Raw genomic sequence first — 23,303 nt, 5'->3', positions numbered from 1 at the left:
AGTTCCTACCACAGACCAAAGAGAGGGACTGTAGTTCCGTCCGACCACAGACCAAAGAGAGGGGCTGGAGTTCCGACCACAGACCAAAGAGAGGGGCTGTAGTTCCGTCCACAGACCAAAGAGAGGGGCTGGAGTTCCGTCCACAGACCAAAGAGAGGGACTGTAGTTCCGTCCGACCACAGACCAAAGAGAGGGGCTGGAGTTCCGACCACAGACCAAAGAGAGGGGCTGTAGTTCCGTCCACAGATCAAAGAGAGGGGCTGGAGTTCCGACCACAGACCAAAGAGAGGGGCTGTAGTTCCGTCCACAGACCAAAGAGAGGGGCTGTAGTTCCGTTCACAGACCAAAGAGAGGGGCTGTAGTTCCGTCCACAGACCAAAGAGAGGGGCTGGAGTTCCGACCACAGACCAAAGAGAAGGGCTGTAGTTCCGTCCACAGACCCAAGAGAGGGGCTGGAGTTCCGACCACAGATTAGTCTAGTCTGTGGTTCCGACTCCGATCCACAGTGTTGCCAGGCCTTGACCAACTCACCTCGCCCTCTTTCATTCACGTCTCGGCTATTTCAGTCTTCCCGCTAAATAAACAGAAAAGACATATTCTTTTCTTTTTAAAACATTTTTATAAGTCATAAGGAAATTCACATTGATTTCTATTCTTCTTCTTGTTGAGAATTCTGACTGAGAGTCTGCCCTTTGGTGTTGAAGGTTTTTCACAGCATCTAACGAGATTTCTTTTCTTACCTGCTTATTTTATTTTATTTTTTTTTCTTCAGAAAAAGCATGCAATAATTTGATTTAGCCCAATATTTAAACAACCTTGTGAGAAGGAAATGGCTACGTACAGCCCAGCTTTCCGTGAACCCGAGGAGTCCGTGCTTGCATGCTGTGTACACTGGGAAGGCATAATGGACGTTGATTCCTGGAACATGGATGGATATATAGGAATAAAACCAGATGGGACACATGAACAAATAATAAATATGTAAATAATAATAATGATAATGATGTATGATAATAAAATACTACTACTACTACTACTACTGCTGCTGCTGCTACTGCTACTACTACTACTACTATTACTAATAATAATAATAATAATAATAATAATAATAATAATAATAATAATAATAATAATAATAATAATGATGATGATGATGATAATATAATAATAATAATAATAATAATTATTATTATTATTATTATTATTATTATTATTATTATTATTATTATTATTATTATTATTATTATTATTATTATTATTATTATTATTATTATTATTACTATTATTATTATTATCATTATCATTATTATTCAGAGCCACAATGGAATGCTTTAACATATCGGCACCCCCCCCCCCCCCCCCCACCACCACCACCTCCATCCTCCTCTCCACTTTATTCTGGATTACCTGCAATGGATACAGTACTGACAATGACCCCTCCTTTCCCTCCCTGGTCTTTCCTCATGTGATTTATCGCGAGCTGTGACCCTTTGATACCGGCAACCTAATTAAAACATTGGAATAGAAACAAATTATAAACATTATATTATTATAATATATTATATTATAACATTTTATAACATTGTATTATATAAACAAATCACTTTTTAACAATACAGAAAAAAATAAAATTAAATAAAAATATCGTCCTACTTCCTGGTATTCCTCTTTTATATTAACATCTTTCTTATAAGATGATAGTAAGTTCAATAAATAAATAACTGAAAAAATATGAATGTAACAATGGCAGACTAAGCAATGAAGCAAAAAAGAACCCCCCCCCCCCCCCCCTCCCAAAAAAATCCATACCCCCTCCCCCCAAACAAACAAAAAAACAAACAAACATACAAAAAAAAAAAAAACGATACAAAAAAATGTTAAAAACAAAAACAAAAACGAAAATTAAATATAAACAAAAACACGAGAAGAACACACACAGAAAAAAAATATTTTTTTAAATAAAGAGAAAAAGCTGTGACAAAAAAAATCAACCGGCCCAAGTCGATGAAGACTGATTTTTTGGGGACGGTTTTTTTTTCTCCAGTACTTTTCCAAAACGATATCGAAGGACATAAAAGTCTTCTAAATTAATTTTTAGATGCTCTTCGAAATCTTCGTAGAATGCCATTCATTTTAAAAATCTTATATATAATATATCCAAGATTGTTGGAAAAAGAGTATTGTGGTTTCCGAAATAAATAAAAAGAAACAACAACAAAAAAAAACACTTGCACACACACACACACACACATGGAAACACACACACACACACAAACACACAACAGTTTGATGTCACCAGCATCCCATCTTCCATTTTATACGATTATATAATTATCACTAATTAGTTTGGCATTATTTGACTCTTAGTGGTCCTTCAGAGCCATTAGGAGCCGGAGTTTATCCCTGTTTCTATAGCGTGAAACGTACAATAACAATTGCTTGCTATCCTATTAATAGGACATTAGACTATCACAAAGTACTCTCCGTCAAATCTAACAGATTCAACTACTCAATCACTGCTGGGTAGACAGGGGGGGGGGGGGGGGGGGGGCAGAAAAAAAATCTCGACTGCACCCGGGTTCGATCTCGTGTGAAGCGAGCGCTCTACCAACTGAGCAATCGGGACCCCCATACTTTGCCTTACCAGATTGATGTCGATCGTGTCTTGGAACCGGTTTTCGTTAGCGATCCCAGCGTTGTTGACCATCAAATCAATATGACCCAACCACGAGACGGCTTCGTTGAACATTTCTGGTGATAGGAAAAATATCTTAGAATTAAAAAAAACAAACAACAACAAAAAACAAACACAAACAAACAAAAAACAAATAAACATACAAAAAGACTTCAGCTTTTATATGGTGCAATATCCACAAAATGTACCCAAAGAGCTTTACAAGAGGTCCCTGACCAACAGCAACACGTAGCATGCAGAACAAGACATGACGCCTGTTAGGTGATATTACATTTTTTTTTAGTCCAACAGAGACAACGCTGTTAACGAGCAGGTACTCATTTTACACCCGAGTACTGTGAGAGAATGTGAGTAAAGAACATTTTCCAAGGACTCAACTATTTGCCGAGCGAGGCTCGAACTCAGGGCCTTCCTATCCGAAAGCGAGTGTCATACCACAAGACCACATTGCCTCTTAAAAATTACCATCCTTTTATTTTATCATAACATAACATAACATAACATAACATAACATAACATAATAATATAACATAACATAATATAACAATATAATTTAATATAACATTACACGGATAAAGGCATAATTTAGGACAATATCCTTTAAATGCCTTTGATATGTAAAATACAATAATTTGATCCATCAATAATGTCATCATTGAATCATTAATCAAATTAATGAGTAAAAAAACATTAATGGTCATATTGACATGTAAGACAATACAACTTTCTGTCAATCCAAGTTTTAAAACTACCCAGAGAACGTGCGTTCTTTGGTTCGAATCTAATCGACGTATACACACATACACACACATACACACACATACACACACACACATACACACACATACACACAATCGCTGATCAACGTATTCCCCTTGTAAAGATAGAACGAAGTTGACGTCACTCAGGTCTTTACTACCCTATCCAAAGGGTAACAAGCAATTGCTACTGTCAGGTTCACGCTATTGAGAAACCGGTATAACGGGATAAACTCCAGCTCCATGGATCTAATGGCCATCAAGGACAACCTACTTGATAACATTTCTCCGGATCTGACGTCACAATATATGAACAATGCTTTGTCATCGCCATATTTGGCCCGGAATTCCCGTTCTACGTCTTTTCCCTTCTGCTCTTGAATGTCACAGAAGCAGACCTGAGGATAGAAAATACAAAAGTAGAATTTGTAAAAATAAAATAAATAGATTTTTTAAAAAATAAAAAATAAATGAATAAATTAATAAATAAATAAAGTAATTAATAAATGAATTAATAAATAAATAAACACATAAAATATGTTAACTTTGGGGAAAATGTTCTTGATAAGTAAATTGTCAGCAATTTTTGTTTTCATTTCCAAACAAGAGCAATAGAAATTAAGATTTTGGGAATGGTCGCTGCTGCTTGCTTGAAATTGATGGTTCCTCCATGATCTCTTGTTGCTAGACCCGTCAAGCTCTGGGCATGGATGTCTTTTAATTCATTTATTTTTTACGATTATCTCATAGCATGAGTCTCAGGTTATTCAATCAACACGCAGTGAATGCACTTTTAAAAATGACGCCAACTGTCGGATTTTGAGAATGGTAGCTGCTGCATGATTGAAATTGATGGTTCCTCCGTGACCTCTGGTAGATATGCCCATCAAGCTATTGACATGGATGCCTATTACTATTGTCTTATAGATAGTTCGGAGATGACGTCACTCAGGTCTTTGTTATTGTTTTTTGCCATCCGCGTTTATGAGTAATGCTCACTGAACTGTTTTAACCCGACTAAAAACGTTCATGGATACACACAGTTTTGTGTGTTGGTCCGTTATACTTCCGGATGGCAATGTTATGAGCTTCTTAGCCAAGCGCATACTATCTATAACATGAGGTTCAGGTGATTCAATCAACCCGCAGTGCATGAACTTTAAAAAATTACGTCAATTGTCGTATATTTTATTAAAACTATAGGCTAGTCGAATAAGCATTTCAATTGTTTTATTGTTCATTCGAAAATTTTGAATAAAGTATAGATACTGTGTGCTTGGCTAAGAAACTCACAACATTGCCATCCGGAAGTAACTATGTGTAACCTTGAACGTTTATAGTCTGGTTAATACAGGTTAGTGAGAATTATTCAAAAACATGGATAGCAAAAAAATATTTAAAAAATGAGTGACATCAACTGCCCGTGATATCAAGCGATGACCGTGAACCGAAGACCAATAAGCCGCCTTAAGTACTTTCCCATCAACCGAAGCAAACAACCGACATATTCTGAGCATCACTCACAATTTTAACACACGCGATTGAAAAAAATGCATGGTGTTGTCAGGTGTTACGATGCAATTAACCAGTAGATTTTTGACGAATCAAAATATGGTATTTGTGACACACCCTCACACGTGGTCGGACAAACATGGTTGTTTATAAACAAGAAAGTGAATGAACCGACCTGTCTCTGATCATTATTGTTTTTATACCGTCAAACGGGTGACTAGTTATCACACGATTTTCTCGATCCGATTTTAAACGGTTACATTTATAGATAGTATGCGCTTGGCTAAGAAGCTCATAACATTGCCATCCGGAAGTATAACCGACCAACACATAAAACTGTGTGTATCCATGAACGTTTATCGTCGGGTTAATACAGTTCAGTGAGCATTACTCATAAACGCGGATGGCAAAAAACAATAACAAAGACCTGAGTGACTATCTATACATAGTTTTCTGTGTTCGTTCTATTGACCAAGCAGTTGAACAGTGGGTATTTTATTTAGACACATACCATCGATAGTAAAACCTGTGTAGTTTGCTGTGTCTACCAATCACTATCATTGTTTACATTATGACGATTGTCGGAGAGGTGTGGTTATCTACCTGTTAATTACTTCATCAAATATTGTATCGAATACTCACTAACTGTGGGACTGACCTGTTTGTTTGTGTGGCATGTACTAAAGGTAGCTATGGAATAAATAAAAAATGTTTGCCAGTTGACGGGAAATAAACAGTCAATGGAACCGAACCTGTCTAAATGGCAGGAAGCATTTTGATTGGTTAATGCTAAGTAAAAATATTTTAAAATGGAGCTTTTTATATAGCCCAGTATCCACTAAACGTGCTCAAATGCTTGACAAAGGGTCCCTGACCATCAGCGACACGTAACATTTGGAACAAGACATGACGCCTGTTAGGCGATATTACATTTTTTTCGACAGAGACTACGCTGTTAACGTCCAAGTACTCATTTTACATCTGAGTACGGTGAGAGAATGTGAGTAAAGAACCTTTTCCAAGGACTCAACAATGCGCCGAGCGAGGCCCGAACCCAGGACCTTCCGATCCGAAAGCGAGTGTCATACCACAATACCACATAGCCGCACAAACAATCTCAGTCAATGCTTACAGGCGCCCAAAAAGAAATAATCAATTTCCGATTTATCTATGATTAAATTTAAATACACATGGTATTCTAGGTCCGTTGGACTAAATACTAAATACTCCTTTACATGATTTTATGATACGATACCATACGGTACGATACCATACGATAAGATAACATACGGTACGATACCATACGATACGATACCATACGGTACGATACCATACGATATGATATGAAAGAAGATCTCCACGAACTCAGTATACTTATGCGCTTTAAAATATTTTTTTTTATTCAACTATAGCAAGGTACCCATTCATACAGGAGTTGAGCGAGGTAATGTGTAAAGTACCTTGCCCAAACAACGCCAAGATAAGAGGTTTTGCGATCGTAATCACAAGTTCGGTAATGTATCATGACCAAAATCATTGGAATGAGTTACAAGACGAGAGGCATTGCCGTGTCCCCACTGACGCTTTGACAGGACATAGGAGACAGTTTACCGAATAAACAGAAAATAGATCCACGACGCCATTTAGCTATCAGCTTGCACACATAGGATCCCAGCAAAAGATGGATCCATTCAAATAGCAACCAATTGTTAGAAATTATGAATTGGGAACACAATCCGACTACCTCTCTGTTAGCAAATAATATTATCCCGACTCGGTCGTCGCCATTCTGATGTCATTTGTATTATTCAATTTGTGTTCTAGCCTGCATTTGTGGCGGTATATTGAAATCATTGAGGTACATTGGCCATTAAAAAATTGAGCTTTATATAGCGCAATATCCACTAAATGTGCTCAAAGCGCTTTACAAGGGGTCCCTGGTCAACAGCAACATTTAACATGCAGGACGGGACATGACGCCTATAATACCTTCGGACAAAGACAACGCTGTTAACGGCCAGGTACTCATTTTACACCTGAGTACAGTGAGAGAATGCGAGTAAAGAGCCTTTTCCAAGGACTCAACTATGCGCCGAGCGCGAGGCTCGAACCCAGGATCTTCCGATCCGAAAGCGAGTGTCATACCACCAGACCACATAGCCGCAGAAAATCAGTAATGAGGATGGAGTACAACCTGTCAGTACGCGTATAAAGAAACAAAGATGGAAACTGTTCGTACACGTGCTCCGGCGAGATGAAAATATTCCAGCACAAACCTCAATGGATGATTTCTTCAAACAAGGAGCCAAAAAACAGAGGGCGTACACCAATTTCACTTCCAACAACATTGAATCAAGATCTCAAAAAATATCAAATACATTTAGAATAACAACCGAAGAATTTCAACAGCACAAGGAAACATACAACTGCCTCAGCACCTTAACACACATGATGACATTCTAAAGCTAAGAACACATGCACTAGACAGAGATTTATGGAGGCAAATTACTAACTGGATAATAGAAACAGACCGACAAATTCGGAAGTGACGCACACATTCACGGCAAGCGTCCATAGAGACAGCGCAGCTATATTTATCATTATTTATTATTATGATTGAAATGGCAATAATAATTATATTTACTCTATTAATGATAAAAATAATGAAACAACAACAACAACAATAATGATGATGATGATGATGATGATGATGATGATGATGATGATGATGATGATGATGATGATGATGATGATGATGATGATAATAATACCCCAACAACAAAATGCAACCTAATGAAATAGACCTATAAAGCCACACAACATACCGATGCTCCACGAGATAGAAGAGCTTCAGAGAAAGCTTTTCCAAGTCCTTGAGCAGCTCCCGTGACCAAAGCTTTAGCTCCTTGCAAATGCATCTTTTCTTATAATCTGAGGAAGATATTTGAACGACAAAAGAATACAGAGCATAGAATAGTTATAATCAAATCTACTCCAACAGCCAAACATCCATTATCTTAACACGGTGCTAATATTGCCCTAAAACTCTATCTCCTTTGAGCAAAACTTAAGACTGCGAATACTGTCCTAAATCTCTATCTCCTTTGAGCAAATCTTAAGACTGCTAATACTGTCCTAAATCTCTATCTCCTTTGAGCAAAACTTAAGACTGCTAATACTGTCCTAAATCTCTATCTCCTTTGAGCAAATCTTAAGACTCCTAATACTGTCCTAAATCTCTATCTCCTTTGAGCAAATCTTAAGACTGCTAATACTGTCCTAAATCTCTATCTCCTTTGAGCAAACCTTAAGACTGCGAATATTGTCCTAAAACTGTATCGCCTTTGATGTTTGTTTTTAAGGGTTTCACGGCGTTTGCAACAAATTTTGTTATATCAGCGACAGTAAAAAGGAAGAAAATGGGATTGTCAAATTCTTGAGTTACAATTAAAGCACCCAAGAAAAATTAAGACAAAGGGGAACTGGGAACAAATAGGGATTCCAAGAGCATACCACCAATGTCCTATAAGTCTCATTCGGACATAAGCACAAGATTCAACAAAGTGGAATACACTCAAATGCTTACATAATACATTCAAAATAACAAATATAATAATACATAACAGAGAGATGATTTACAAAGAAAAAAAGATCATCTCCCAAAACAATAAATATGCATTTGACTGTTTCCCTCCCAGCCAGGGACTCCGGCCAGGGCCTGGACAAAACCAAGTAATCTCATTCCAAGACAAAGACAGAAAGCAATTGGAAAACAGATTTAAGGGGGTAGAATGCAGAACAAGTACCTCCCTGCCCACTATGGAAGGTCGGTAACCCCGCCCAGTATCTCCTTTGAGCAAATCTTAAGACTGCTATTATTGTCCTAAAACTGCATCTCCTTTGAGTAAAAGTGTCTAACTCTAACTAGTCATGTGGATCTAGAAAGTCCCTAGAACGGGAGCGTATCTCGGTTTCTGTAGCGTTAAACAGACAGAAACAAAATTGCTTCCTATCTACTCTGTGGATAAGGCATGTGGCGTAGTCAGTCAGAGATGTTTTATATTCCAATGAAAGTGTCAGAGATGTTTTATATTCCAATGAAAGTGTCAGAGATGTTTTATATTCCAATGAAAGTGTCAGAGATGTTTTATATTCCAATGAAAGTGTCAGAGATGTTTTATATTCCAATGAAAGTGTCAGAGATGGTTTATATTCCAATGAAAGTGTCTGATCGAATCAAAATTAATCACCAGTTCCAGAGTATTTGGATAAAATGAGAGCTGAAGTGGAGTCTGTGGAGAGTCTCATTAAAAGGAGAAGATGGCAATGGTTGGGACATGTCTGTCGCAGACCTAATGAAACACAGATAAGGAAGTCTCTGAGATGGACACCCCAAGGAAAGAGGAAGCGAGGCCGCCCCAAGGAGACTTGGAGACGTACCATTGAGAGGGGCCTAACACAGGGAGGTCTGTCTGTCCCTCGAGATGGCCCAAAGAATAGCTGCTGACAGGACCAGGTGGAGATCCCTTGCATCGCCTCACGTGTCAGCAGGCCGGGAGAGGATTGAGTGAGAATGAGTGAAAGTGTCGGATCAAAACAAAATTAATCATCAGTCCAAGAGTATTAGGATAAACTCTGGGAGGAATACCTGTCACATGACACGGCGTCACGGAATGAACGAGTTATCTGTCGTACTCTGGAAAGACGCGTATTGGAAAATATGGCCATCATCATCATCATCATCATCATCATCATCATCATCATCATCATCGTCGTCATCATCACCACCATCATGATCACCACCATCGTTATCATCATCATCATCATCATCATCATCATCATCACCACTATCGTCATCATCATCATCATCATCATCATCATCATCATCATCATCATCATCATCACCATCACCACCATCATCAACACCATCATCATCACCACCCCCACCACCATCATCATCATCATCATCATCATCATCACCATCATCACCATCATCACCATCACCACCATCATCAACACCATCATCATCACCATCATCATCACCACCCCCACCACCATCATCATCATCATCATCATCATCATCATCATCATCATCATCATCACCACCACCACCATCATCATCACCACCACCATCATTATCATCTACCTCAGACCAGACTTCCACACATACTGACTTGTGTTAAGACGTGCCATATAATCCTCTACAATCCCTGCTGGCTTTACCTGTGGTGTAAGTTACCTCTGTCTTTGCATTCTTTACACAGAACGCAAGGTAACTGTCAGAGAAGTTATAACTCTTCTAATGAAAATTGGTGAAACGTACGTATCTGAATACTTATGTCTAGTATAGGGAATGAGATTAGCGGAAGAGTAGCGTCCCTTGATTGGACGTCACCCATACTCTATGACGTCACCGGCGGAAAAGTTATTAGAGAGAGAACGTCATGTTAGTTGTGCGCATGCGTCTCTCGTCCTCGCTTCCGCGCACAAACAACAAAACGTTCTCTTTCTAATAACTTTTCCGCCGGTGACGTCACAGACTATGGGTGACGTCCAATCAAGGGACGCTACTCTTCGGCTAATCTCATTCCCTATATAGGAAACCAGAGAGATAGCAAACAATAAAGAATCATTCAGTCTCCAAACACAATGAAATATGATAACAGCAGACCTCCCAACTTAAAAATTTAAAAATTCGTAGTTTACATGATAAGCAAATAGAAGTTATTTAGTAACATTCAGAAAAAATGTGGAGAGGGGACTGGTATCAATAATGAGGAGATGGAGGAGGGCCAATTTTAAAACAGAAAAGAAAAATATCATGGTGTCAGAGCAAGTTGGGGCCCAAGTGACACGGCACCCACTGCCTGGCTGATTATATATATATATATATATATATATATATATATATATATAATCACCAGGCAGCGGGTGCCGTGTCACTTGGGCCCCAACTTGCTCTGACACCATGATATTTTTCTTTTCTGTTTTAAAATTGGCCCTCCTCCATCTCCTCATTATTGATACCAGTCCCCTCTCCACATTTTTTCTGAATGTTACTAAATAACTTCTATTTGCTTATCATGTAAACTACGAATTTTTAAATTTTTAAGTTGGGAGGTCTGCTGTTATCATATTTCATTGTGTTTGGAGACTGAACGATTCTTTATATATATAATCACCAGGCAGCGGGTGCCGTGTCACTTGGGCCCCAACTTGCTCTGACACCATGATATTTTTCTTTTCTGTTTTAAAATTGGCCCTCCTCCATCTCATGTCATCTCTCTCTCTCTCTCTCTCTCTCTCTCTCTCTCTCTCTCTCTCTCTCTCTCTCTCTCTATAATATATATATATATATATATATATATATATATATATATATATATATATATATATATATATATAGAGAGAGAGAGAGAGAGAGAGAGAGAGAGAGAGAGAGAGAGAGAGAGAGATGACATGATCAAATTTATGGGTTTTTTTTTTTTTGTTTTTTTTTTTTTTTTTTTTTTTTTTTTTTGGGGGGGGGGGGGGGGGGGGGGGGGATCCTCTGGAAACGCTTTTATGCTCGCCAGAGAAATATTTCATACGGACGTCCGCCATTGTTCCGATAGTTTAGAGCCAGTGTTACTAAGTTACCATGCGTCATTAGGAAGGAAGTGACGTTACGACTGTTGAAGAGTATTGTTTTTTTTTTTTTTGTTTTTGTTTTTGTTTTTTTGTTTTTTTTTTTTTGGGGGGGGGGGGGGGGTTCCTTAAAATAAAACGGTCGTTTCCGTCTGCTATATTCCATTATGCAGGATCCATTGGGAATGAATGAATCAATACATTATTTATTGTCGGTAAAATTGCATATTATGCGTAGATACATCTTGTATTCAAAACAAACTAGTAACAATGACAACGAAATATAAAAATAATAATTTGATAAAAATAATAATATATATTTTCTTAATAAAATCTGCTTTACCATCAGTCCTTTAAGGCTTTTCATCGACAATCTTATCATTGATCAGTGATATCGAAAAGATAAAGTTGGTTTGAGGATTTTTTTAGAAGGACCAGTTTTTTTTTACCAATAAATGTGCGGCTATGTGGTCTTGCGGTATGACACTCGCTTTCGAGCCGAAAGGTCCTGGGCTCGGGCCTCTCTCGGCGTCATAGTTGAGTCCTTGAAAAAGGCTCTTTACTCACATTCTCTCACCGTACTTGTGTGTAAAATGAGTACCTGGCCGTCAACAGCGTTGTCTGTTGGAAAAAATGTAATATCGCATAACAGGCGTCCTGTTTCGTTCTATATGTTACGTGTTGTTGGTGAGGGGTAAAGCGCTTTGAGCACGTTTAGTGCATATTTCACTATATGAAAGCTCGAGTTTAAAAAAAAAAATACATGCTTTACCTGAGTAAGACAGTTAACTGGTCAAAAAATATTAATTTATATCTATTTTCATCTTATTTCAATGTAGATAAATGTGCAGTTCTTCACCTAGGAAAAAACAACAGAGAAGCAAACTATATAATGAAAGAAAAACCCCTGCAGAAATCCAATGGGGAAAAAGACCTAGGAGTATTTATTGATAGGAAGCTAAACTTCAAGAAGCAAATTAAAGATGTTCAATCTAAGGCTAGTAAAACACTCGGAATAGTGAAAAGAAATTTCAAGAATCTGAAAACAAAACACATGACTACCATCTACAAGACTATGGTTAGACAAAGCTGGAATATGCTAACTGCATATGGTATCCGAAGTTTGAGGGAGACAAAGACAGTTTGGAAAGAGTGCAAAGGAGAGCAACAAAACTTATCACACACCTGAAAGACAAAACATACTGTGAGAGATTGAAAGAATTAAATCTCCCGACCTTAGATTACAGGAGAAGAAGGGGAGATATGATCCAAACATATAAAATAGTAAAGGGAATAGACAGGGTAGAGGCAGGATTCCTTAAACCAAACAAGAACATTCAGACACGAGGAAACAGCAAGAAACTGAAAAAAGAACGTTTTAAAACAAATGAAAGAAGGAACTTTTTTCCATCTAGAATTGTAAATAACTGGAATAAACTACAAGAAACCACAGTATCAGCAAAAAATTTGAATAAATTCAAAGCAGAGTTGGAGATAAGCAACACCCTAGGAAACAAGTTCAATTATAAAAATTGGTCCAATCATTAATAGATGAGGAGGAGCGAAGGAGACTACACCAAGTCTAAAAGCTCTATACAGAGGTATCCAGGTATTTCTTATCGTATTTACCTCGTAATCACAAACTGAAAACTTGAATCCGATAACAACAGAATGTTCTTTCTTAAGAAGTCACACACACATCGCAAGTAGGAGGAAGACGACTATCGAGATAAATTCACACTATGACCTTAGCAATCTCATCAACGTCATCTGAACAGTAGTCTGTCGTATTCTCGAAAAACCGATATTTAAAAATTTGGCCAGAAAACTCGTCCTTCAAATATCGATCGATTTAAATGAAGCACATCTTGGAAAAAACTCTCAAACCTGGGGCTTCGCGAAGCCCCAGGTTTGAGAGTTTTTTCCAAGATGGGGCTTCGCGAAGCCCCAGGTTTGAGAGTTTTTTCAAGATGTGCTTCATTTAAATCGATCGATATTTGAAGGACGAGTTTTCTGGCCAAATTTTTAAATATGGGTTTTTCCAGTGTACGGCAGAGAAGTCTACTCAGGGCATGTCTCCACGCGGTCGTTAACACAAAATCTGAATTCTATTTTAGCCACCTTGCCTTCAGTCAAGGCCCTCTATATAGTGTTCCAGGCCGGGAAGCAGGTCCGGAAAAGGGATAGAATAAAAAACTACCAGGCCGACTTTTTAAACATTTTTATTGACTCCAGCATATTTAAAATGTATCACAATGTTATTTCAATATTTTTCCACTACATCATATTGTTTTGAAATAAAATATTATGACCGAAAAACGGATTTGAAGTGAGAACTATTTTACATCTCCGCCGCTATTATTTTAACTACAGGTATCGCATACGCAATCAGGCCTACGATCATTCCGCCTTTTGTATCGCTATTTCTTCCCCGTTGTTCCGCCATTGTTCTGACAACAATGCCTTGATCTGCTAACAAAAGAAAGTTTGTTTCAACTATTTACGGATCGCTGCCTCTCTACAAGATGGATATAAAGACGTCTAATTCCCTTTGAGTGTTGCCCTCTTCAATTTTCAGCGTATCCTCCCAAACAAAGGTGAGTTTTTGTCGCGAGTTTTGAGTGTAGAGTGTGACGAGTGACAATGACAATGAGAATGACTGGTAAAAATGGAATGTGAGTTTGGATTACAAAGAGAGTTTTATCTAACTCACAGCTGACTGTTAAATGAAAAAGTAGGTAGATAGACGTCTTAAATGAAGATCAAACTTCCGAAAGCTCCTACATCCCCAGTATTCTTGTATTTTATAATGTTCTAGAGTACTTTAAAGTGCTTTTATACAAATTCAGAATTTCAGATTCTTTTATCAACAAGAGAGATGAACTTTTATTAACGATTGATGCTGAGAGTGTTGATGTTATAAGTATAACTGAAGTGTTACCTAAAAATCAGCAAAGAGGTAAAATCGAGCCGGTAGAACTTCAGATTCCAGGCTTTGATTGTTTTCACAATATTCAGGATAAAAGTTGTCATCGTGGTGTAGCCATATGGGTAGGCACTTTGATAACTCCAGTCCAGTGGCCGCCGATAGGCTCACTGTAAGGTGAAACTCGTTTTTTGGAACTTTATTTTTGACCCTTTACTGTTTTGGTCACCATGGCGTTATTTGTGAACCTATGTGACTAACTTTGGTATCATTATAAAGGGCACAAAACAAGCTTTCTAACGGTGTATTTCATTCTTAATTCTTGATTGTATTTCTCAGAAAGCTTATGTAATAAAAATTTATAAATTTTTGAATTATAAGAACTTTTTAAATTATGGATACATTTTAATTATACTTCATACATCGATAGACAATTAATTGAAGAATATCTCTGTCAAATTTCATCAAAATTGATACACTCGCTCATTATTTTATTTTTTCCGCCATCAACCCCACTTTTTAGGACAAAAACCTCATATTTTTTTCCATTTTCATCTATCCTTAATTTTTTCCATACTTTCCATCCATGAAAATGATTTATATGAAAATAAAGCTTATTTTCTGACCATTAAAATGATACCTGACACTTGCCATTTATTTTTTAATTGAAACAAAATTACTGAAAACAATAAGTGGGCCATGTTGACTGTAAAACTCAAAATTTCCCGATCACCGCGAGATGCTGGTTTTGAGGCAGCAGTGAGATCACAGATCCTCTCTGTAAAATTGACAAAAAATTTCAATAGAAAAATATAAATAACTCTGGAACCGTAGGTCGTAGAGAAACAAATAAAGTATCAAATTTTATGTTTTTTCAAGTCCCATCCCCCTGACTGAGTCAAATCAAGATATTTTGAGATTGAAAATTTTATCAAAGTGCCTAATATGGGTTCGTTCAAAGCTAAATGCTCAACCAGTCAAGTTGTCAGACAACTTGTCATCATCCAAAGAATCCGTTTGGTGTGAAATAACACTTAGAGACAATGATAGGATGTTAGTTGGCTCGGTTTATCGTTCACCGAATAGCTCTTTTGAAAACAATGATAAGATTAATGAACTTTTAGTTAAAATGACAGAAGGCAAATCACATGTTCTAGTTACGGGAGATTTTAACTTTCCTGAAGTAGACTGGGCAAACGAGTTATCCCCCAAGGACTCAGATCACTCTGCTTCTAAATTCATGGAAGCTGTCAGGGATTCATTCTTAACACAGCACGTTAAGCAACCAACTCACTACCGTTCAGAGCAAAACCCAAATATTTTGGACCTGGTTTTTACAAATGAACATTCAATGATTGACTCAATAAGACATGAGGCTCCACTAGGCAAGAGTCACCACCAGGTTTTATATTTTGACTTTAGATGTTACACAAAGAAATGTTACTCGAACGAACCCCGCTACTGTTTCGATAAAGGCGACTACAAACAGCTTTCTGAATTAGTCTCAGCTGCAGACCTAACACAAAAAATAATAAACCTGTCTGTACTCGATGCATGGACTATTATCAAATCTGAAGTTATGTCTGCAGTGGACATCAGCGTACCAAAAGTTAAAAGTAGTTCAGACAGAACTTCACCTCGGTGGATCAATCCTACAGTCTTGGCAAAACTCAAGAAAAAGAAGCAAGCTTACAAAAAGTACTTAGAAACTAGAGAGGGTGCAGACTATATTAATTACACGAGGGCCAGAAATCAAGCCAAAAGCTCATGCAGAATTGCTGTAAAGGACTATGAGAGATCTATTTCTCGTATGGCTAAAGTGAACCCGAAAAAGTTTTTTGCATATGCTAGAACAAAAACGAAGACTAAAGACGGTATTGCGGATTTGTATGATGATCATAAGACAGCCTCATCTAACATTGACAAAGCCAATATTCTTAACAAGTTCTTTAGCAGTGTATTCACCAACGAGGATCTTACTAATATACCTACATGTGAAAGAAAAAGTGTAAACAACATACTATCAGATATAGAATTCGACAAAGACACTGTAAAGAAGAAACTAGACAAACTCAATATGAACAAGTCCCCAGGACCTGACATGTTCCACCCCCGCGTATTATGTCAGTTGTCAGAAGAACTCTCCGAACCATTAGCGTTACTGTTCCAAAAATCACTTGACTCAGGAACTCTTCCACCCGATTGGAAAGAAGCACAAGTTACACCGTTATTCAAGAAAGGAGACAAGAGTAATCCGGGCAATTATCGACCAGTTAGCCTCACCTCAGTGGTTTGCAAAATAATGGAGAGCATTATTAGAGACTATGTCATAACTCACCTAAAGAACAACAAGTTACTGTCTGAATGCCAACATGGCTTTGTTTCTGGCAGGTCATGTTCAACTAACCTCCTAAAGACTTTAAATGATTGGACAGAGTTTCTCGACCAAGGATCTTCGGTTGACGCAATCTACTTAGATTTTGCTAAAGCTTTTGATTCTGTTCCCCATCAAAGACTCTTAAACAAACTGGAAGCTCATGGTGTACAAGGAAATACTCTAAGCTGGATTAAGCATTTTCTAGTAGGCAGGAAACAGAGAGTTAGCGTGCAAGGCACAGTGTCAAATTGGACAGAAGTTCTTAGTGGAGTGCCACAAGGCAGCGTCTTAGGTCCAACTCTTTTCGTAATCTTCATTAATGATTTACCAAGTATTTTGTCTAGCTCATGTTCAATGTATGCCGATGATACTAAAGTATACAGAAAGGTAAACAATCTAGAAAATAGAGACAGTCTTCAGTTAGATATTGACAATCTAGTCAACTGGGCAGACGATTGGCAACTGAAGTTCAACGCTGGAAAATGCACAGTGCTACATCTTGGAACGAAAAACAAAATCTTTCACTACGATATGAGACAGCATCACTGTAGCGACAGAACAGCTCTGAATAAGTCAAAACTTGAGAAAGATTTGGGAGTACATGTTGATACTAAATTAAAATTCTCAAAGCATATAGAAACACAAGTTAATAAGGCAAACAGAATCCTTGGACTCATCAATAGATCTTTTACCTATTTAGATGCAGCAACTATGAAAATACTATTTACTGCATTAGTCAGACCCCATCTCGAGTTCAGCAACTCAGTATGGTCACCACAATTTGAGAAAGATAAGAAACTTATTGAAGGCGTGCTTCGCAGAGCAACAAAAGTAATTCCTGGGTTGAAAGATAAGCAATATGAGGATAGACTGAAACGTATTGAAATTCCAAGCATGACATACAGACGAGTACGAGGTGATATGATTGAAACATACAAGTTTACACACAGTTTGTATCAAGTCGAGAGTAAACTTTTCGTGTTTGCAAACAATGGAACCAGAGGTCATAATTACAAGCTGCATAAACCAAGGTGTAACACATCGCTTAGGCAACACTACTTTAATCAACGTGTGATCGACCGCTGGAACAGTCTCCCTGAAACGGTGACCAATGCTCCAAGTGTCAACGCCTTCAAAAATAGCTTAGATAGCCACTTAGCAGATTACATGTTTAGCATAGTTGAACCGCCCATTAAGATCCCATCAAAGGGTTAGACGTATATACAGGTCAAAAGATCTGTTAGGGTTAGGGCCTTCAATTTATCAAAAAGTTTATATATTATAGATACAGGTCAAAAGATCTGTTAGGGCTTTTTATTGACTTTTATCTCGATGAACTGAATGCCAAGATCAGCAAAGGCACAAAACGCCTAATACGCTGGAAAACTATACTATACTATACTATACTAGATAGTAGGCGGTTTGGGAAGGGGGAAACTTTTTTTTTTAAAGTTTGTCTCCCCCCTCCCAAACTCCCTACTAGAACATTATAAAAAAAGTTTCCCCATTCCCATTGAAACCCCCTACTAGAACAAGAATACTGCGGATGTAGGAGCTTTCGGAAGGCTTCCCGTCAACCTATCTTACTTAGACTAGGCAGTTCGACTGCAAACGGGGCTGATTGTGTCCCAGCTCTCAGCCTCAGCTAGCCCATGCCATAGTCATAGGGAAGTTGTGACTGGAAATTGAGGTGGACGTCTTAAAATATGACGCAACATTTTGGCAACACTCAATATTTAAAACCTTTAATTAATCTATTATTATTATTATTATTATTATTATTATATTATTATTATTATTATTATTATTATTATTATTTATTATTATTATTATTAGGGTATTATTATTATTATTATTATTATTATTATTATTATTATGACTGTCTACGTACACGGTAACTGGGCACCTATCACTATCTACTATCATTCGTTTACTGCGTCTTTATCTGTTTATTGTTTGTTTTTGTTAGTTTGTTTCCCTCTTTTTTTGTTACCTATTTTTGTTGTTGTTTTTCAAAAAAAATTTACCATGATGTTTAAAAAAAAAACTTCGATTTTAATTTTCTAAAATTATTTATTTGAGATCAGTATTTCTGGGCCTTGTTTCTTAATGGGGCTATGTGGTCTAGTGGGCAGCTATGTGGTCGAGAGGTATGACACTCGCTTTTTGATCGGAAGGTCCTTGGTTCGAGCTTCGCTTGGCGATAGTTGAGTCCTTATAAAAGGCTCTTTACTCACATTTTCTCACCGTACTCAGGTTTTTAAAAATGAGTATCTGGCCATTAACAGCATTGTCTCTGTCCGAAAAAATTGTATTATCGCCTCACAGGCGTCATGTCTCGTTCTACATGTTACGTGTTGCTGTTTATCAGAGACCCCTTGTAAAACGCTTTGAGCATGTTTAGTGGAGATTGTACTATATAAAAGCTCAATTTAATTTTAATGAATTTAATTCGTACTTCCTTACAAAGGGGTAGGCTGTCCCATCATTGTTTATATTTATTCACCTTATCTACACCATTCACACTACACATCTCTTATTCGTCTTGTTTTGTTGATAAAGGGGAAACCAGAAACGTCCACAGTATGTCTTCGTCTAATAAATTGAGGCTTACAATTCAACACTTATCGTTATTTTTTAGATGATGTGTAATGTGTACATGTATCTTGTAGTCCTGCTTAAAACAATTGACATTAATCTCTACCCTAATTTCAAATGGTTACTATAAACTAATGTATCTACCTTTTTTTTCCCCACAGTATTTGATAACCAACAGTTCGTTCCATGATGGTGAACAAGTGCTGTGTCCCTGGATGTGACAGTAATTATTACAGACTTAATTGTGCGCCAAAAAAGGCATCTTGTTTTGAATTCCCGAAAGATGCAGAACAAAGGAATTCATGGATTAGAAAAATTCCCCGGGAAAACTTGGTTGTGACAAAGTTTACTGTTGTATGTGAAAAACACTTTCAGGAAGATGATATTATACGTTTTAAAGTCGTTCCTGAAAAAAATGGACAACCACAGAAAACTGTTCGCAGGAAGCGTTTGAAGTTGAAAGCTGGTGCCATCCCATCAGTTTTTCCAAATCTTCCCTCTTACCTCACTACTACCCCTTTGCCTCAAAGGGAAAGCCCCAGGAGTAAGAGACAGAGACTTGAGGAGAGAGAAGAGGAAAGTTTTAACGTTTTTTTAGAACAAGATAAAATTTTAAGTTTTGAGCATTTTAAAAATGAAGTGTGTGGATTTCTGCAAAAGTGGAAATATAATGATATTTGTTATGCTTTAAAAAATGATTCTGTATATTTGTATGCCACTGCATCGACTGATTCGGATGGATTAACGATTCCTTTTAGTATATGTGTAAAAAATGATTTGAAACTAGATGTGTGGTTAAAAAATGTTCTTGTTTGTAAAAATGACTTGAAATGGATAATTCCGGACTCTAAGCTGTCTACTTGGAGCCAGTTAGAAAATATTTTAAGCCATTATTCTGCAACAGATTTTACATCTTCCTATAATTCAACATTTCATCAGGCAATTAAATTGTTGAATGTCTGCAGAGACAAAAATAATGATGATAGTAATAACAAAGTTTTTGATTTTTTAATTGATCAGTTAAATTTGATAAATCTGTCTCCATCACAGCGTAGATTTTCTGCTGAATGTATGATTGCTTCTTTTTGTATTTATTCAAATTCCCCGACAACTTATCGTAAGTTAAGGGATTCTTTACTTATTCTTCCCAGTGTGCGATATTTACGTTTATTATCTAGCACTGTATCTTTAAAATCAGGTCTGATTGCCAATGATTTTTTAGTGAATGAAATTAAGTACCTGTCAGATAAAGATTTGTATGTTAATCTTCTTATTGATGAAGTTCATGTCAAGTCGAAATTATCCTACAGAGGGAGCAATTAATTGGACAGGCTACAAATGATCCTGAAAATCTTGCCAAGTCTATGCAATGTTTTATGATTTCTTCTGTCATGTCTAATAAGAAATTAATTGTTGGAATGTTTCCTGTTGTAAAGATGACTTCAGATTTCTTGTTTGAAACAACAAATGATGTAATTTTTAATGTTTGTAAAGCTGGATTTAATGTCATCAGTGTCATTTCTGATAACAATAGAATTAATCGAAAGATGTTTTCTTTACTGACTAAAGACTCAGAAACTAAATTTTTTATACCTAATCCTATTGACAATTCTCTCAAGATTTTTTTATTGTTTGACTCTGTTCATCTTCTCAAATCAATTCGAAATAATTGGTTGAATGTTAAAAACGATAGTCAAACTTTTACTTTCCCCAATTTAGATAGTGAAGTCATAGATAGCAAATGTATTTCTCATGCTTCCTTTTCTGATTTAAAGCATTTATACAGAGTTGAAAAGTCCCAACTTTTAAAAGAGGCCCCTACCTTAACCTGGAAATCACTATTCCCACACTCTTTAGAGCGTCAGAAAGTCAGTTTAGCCCTTAAGATATTTAATGAAACCAATATTGCTGCTTTGAAAACCTTAGTTCCTCATTCAGCTTTCACATCTTGGGAGGGTACTGTTAATTTCTTGACTATAGTTTGTCGTTGGTGGGATATGGTTAATGTGCATCACCAGTATTATGGGAGGAATAAGATTACACCAGAGGCCTCTCCTTTCTTTTCTTGTGAAGATGAAAGAGTTGGTTACTAAAAATGTCTTCATGGCTCAAGAAATGGAACCAGATGCATAAAGAAACGAAGTGTGGTTTTTTTGTCTTCAGATACATTTTATGCTTTGCCCCATACATTAGAATGTCTAGTTGAATTGATAAGATATGTTTTAACTAAACTTAATTTTAAATTTGTTTTGACTGGAAAATTTCAGACTGATGATCTTGAGGCTCGTTTTGGTCAATATAGGCAGTTATCAGGTGGAAATACTTTGATTTCTGTGGAAGAGATTCTTCAGAATGAAAGAAAATTAACTATAAAGCAGCTTTTAACTATTCATTCTTCCTCTAAAGGCAGCATTCCCTTAAATGTTAAATGTTTTTTATCTGAGTTCTCTTCAGATAATTTGGATGAAAGTGACATGCTTTTCATTCAAAATTTTCCTTTTGAAAATGTTGAAATTCAGTCAGAGTCTTTAGATGTTATTATATATGTTGCAAAGAAAGTTATTACAAAAACTGATTGTTCTTTTTGTTGTGAGATTGTAGGAGATAAAAACAAATGTCTTGGCTTTTCTATTGATGATAAACTTTTAGAGTATTTTGAAAACCTTAATCACGGTGGCTTAACATATCCATCTCCTGTTCTTGTTCATTTGTTTCAAATTGCACTTTCAATCATGAATGTTGCTGTTAGTAATATGGAGCTACATTTTTTGAAGTTAAACAATCAAAAAGATGTCCTAATGAAACTAAATATAGCTTACTGGACAGAGTGTAACCTTCCCATTGAATTTTCATCTGTGTGTACGAATTGCAAGTCTCAAAGAGATAAGTTATTTCATATATGTATATCAACATTTGTCAACATTTTGTTGAATAATTATTCTAAGAAAGTAAATGAAGCAAACTGTTCTAATCAGATTGTAAATGTAAAAAAAGCCATAAAATTTGCATGATTTGTATTTTTGTCAGAATTTTATATTTGTTTGTTCCTGACCTCACATAGTGGGCAGGGAGATACATACTGTGTCTTTTATCCCCCTATATCTGTTTTCCAACATGCTGTCTTTGTCTTGGGAATGAGATTACTTGGTTTTGTCCTGGCCCTGGACGGATACCCTGGCTGGGAGGGAAACAGTCAAATGTATAGTTAGTTTTGGGAGATGATATTTTTTTTTTCCTTGTAAATCATCTCTCTGTTATGTACTGTATTATTTTTCCTTTCACCAATGTATGATTTGTAAACAATTGAGTGTGTTCCTCTGGAAGGAGACCTGTGCTTATGTCTGAATGAGACATTGAGTGATCTCAAACTTCGCACACTGATAGTGTGCTCTTGGAATCAACATCTGTTCCCTATTTGAACCAATACCCCTTTGTCTGCCTTATTTTTGGGTGCTTTAATTGTAATTCTATAACTTTTAACTATCCCATTTTCTTCCTTTTTTACTGGCGCTGATATGACCTAAGTGTTGTAAAACCCTTAAAAACAAAAACAAAAAACCCCACATATGCTTGTTTAAATTACTGGTTTGCATGTTTTGATAACTATGATGTGTGTAATAAATATAATTGCTTGATTGAGTGATATAATTATTACTTCAACTATACTATAACTGTAATTATGTTTTTGAAATCACAAAGTATAAATATATTTTAAAAGTATGTCACTTGCAATCTCTGTTTTATATTATGTATGATATACAGATTGTTCATATGTTAAAAATAAATGTCCCAATGAGATAACTGTAAGAA

General features: G+C 36.7%; 3 protein-coding genes across 7 annotated transcripts in view; 2 read left to right on the top strand and 1 right to left on the bottom strand.

Moving 5' to 3' along the window:
* The window catches only part of LOC144964510 (15-hydroxyprostaglandin dehydrogenase [NAD(+)]-like), a 19,286-nt gene extending 5,539 nt beyond the window's left edge, over positions 1-13,747 (bottom strand). The window contains exons 1-7 of one of the 5 annotated variants that reach the window (XM_078898893.1): positions 13,714-13,747; positions 13,222-13,313; positions 7,791-7,896; positions 3,728-3,851; positions 2,645-2,751; positions 1,408-1,504; positions 842-918 (exon numbers count right to left, since the gene is read on the bottom strand). In XM_078898893.1, the coding sequence (XP_078755019.1) occupies positions 842-918; positions 1,408-1,504; positions 2,645-2,751; positions 3,728-3,851; positions 7,791-7,883 (498 nt within the window). In that variant the 5' untranslated portion in view covers positions 7,884-7,896; positions 13,222-13,313; positions 13,714-13,747. The other 4 variants (XM_078898894.1, XM_078898892.1, XM_078898891.1 and 1 more) reach the window with 4 other exon arrangements.
* On the top strand, positions 8,997-18,110 carry LOC144963900 (uncharacterized). Its single transcript, XM_078897847.1, has 3 exons — positions 8,997-9,225; positions 14,411-14,643; positions 15,456-18,110. The coding sequence occupies exons 1-3, from the start codon at positions 8,997-8,999 to the stop codon at positions 18,108-18,110; spliced, it is 3,117 nt and encodes a 1,038-aa protein (XP_078753973.1).
* On the top strand, positions 13,991-23,303 carry LOC144964507 (uncharacterized). The gene is made up of 2 exons (XM_078898885.1): positions 13,991-14,189; positions 19,655-23,303. The coding sequence occupies exon 2, from the start codon at positions 19,680-19,682 to the stop codon at positions 20,814-20,816; it is 1,137 nt and encodes a 378-aa protein (XP_078755011.1). The 5' UTR covers positions 13,991-14,189; positions 19,655-19,679; the 3' UTR covers positions 20,817-23,303.

This window comes from Berghia stephanieae, chromosome 2 (assembly GCF_034508935.2).
Source record: "Berghia stephanieae isolate SIO BIC M18660-M18661 chromosome 2, UCSD_Bste_1.3, whole genome shotgun sequence".
Lineage (NCBI taxonomy): Eukaryota > Metazoa > Mollusca > Gastropoda > Nudibranchia > Aeolidiidae > Berghia > Berghia stephanieae.
Note: the sequence above shows the minus strand (reverse complement) of the source record. Positions and strands in the feature narration are given on the sequence as shown.

Bases quoted from the DNA above. Each gene is read 5' to 3' on its own strand.
- LOC144964507 (XM_078898885.1), top strand. From the start codon at position 19,680: ATGATGGTGAACAAGTGCTGTGTCCCTGGATGTGACAGTAATTATTAC.
- LOC144963900 (XM_078897847.1), top strand. From the start codon at position 8,997: ATGTGGCGTAGTCAGTCAGAGATGTTTTATATTCCAATGAAAGTGTCA. The intron at 9,226-14,410 runs GTATTTGGATAA...ATAATGTTCTAG, and splicing joins AATTAATCACCAGTTCCAGA to AGTACTTTAAAGTGCTTTTA. The intron at 14,644-15,455 runs GTAGGCACTTTG...ATTTTATCAAAG, and splicing joins ATCGTGGTGTAGCCATATGG to TGCCTAATATGGGTTCGTTC.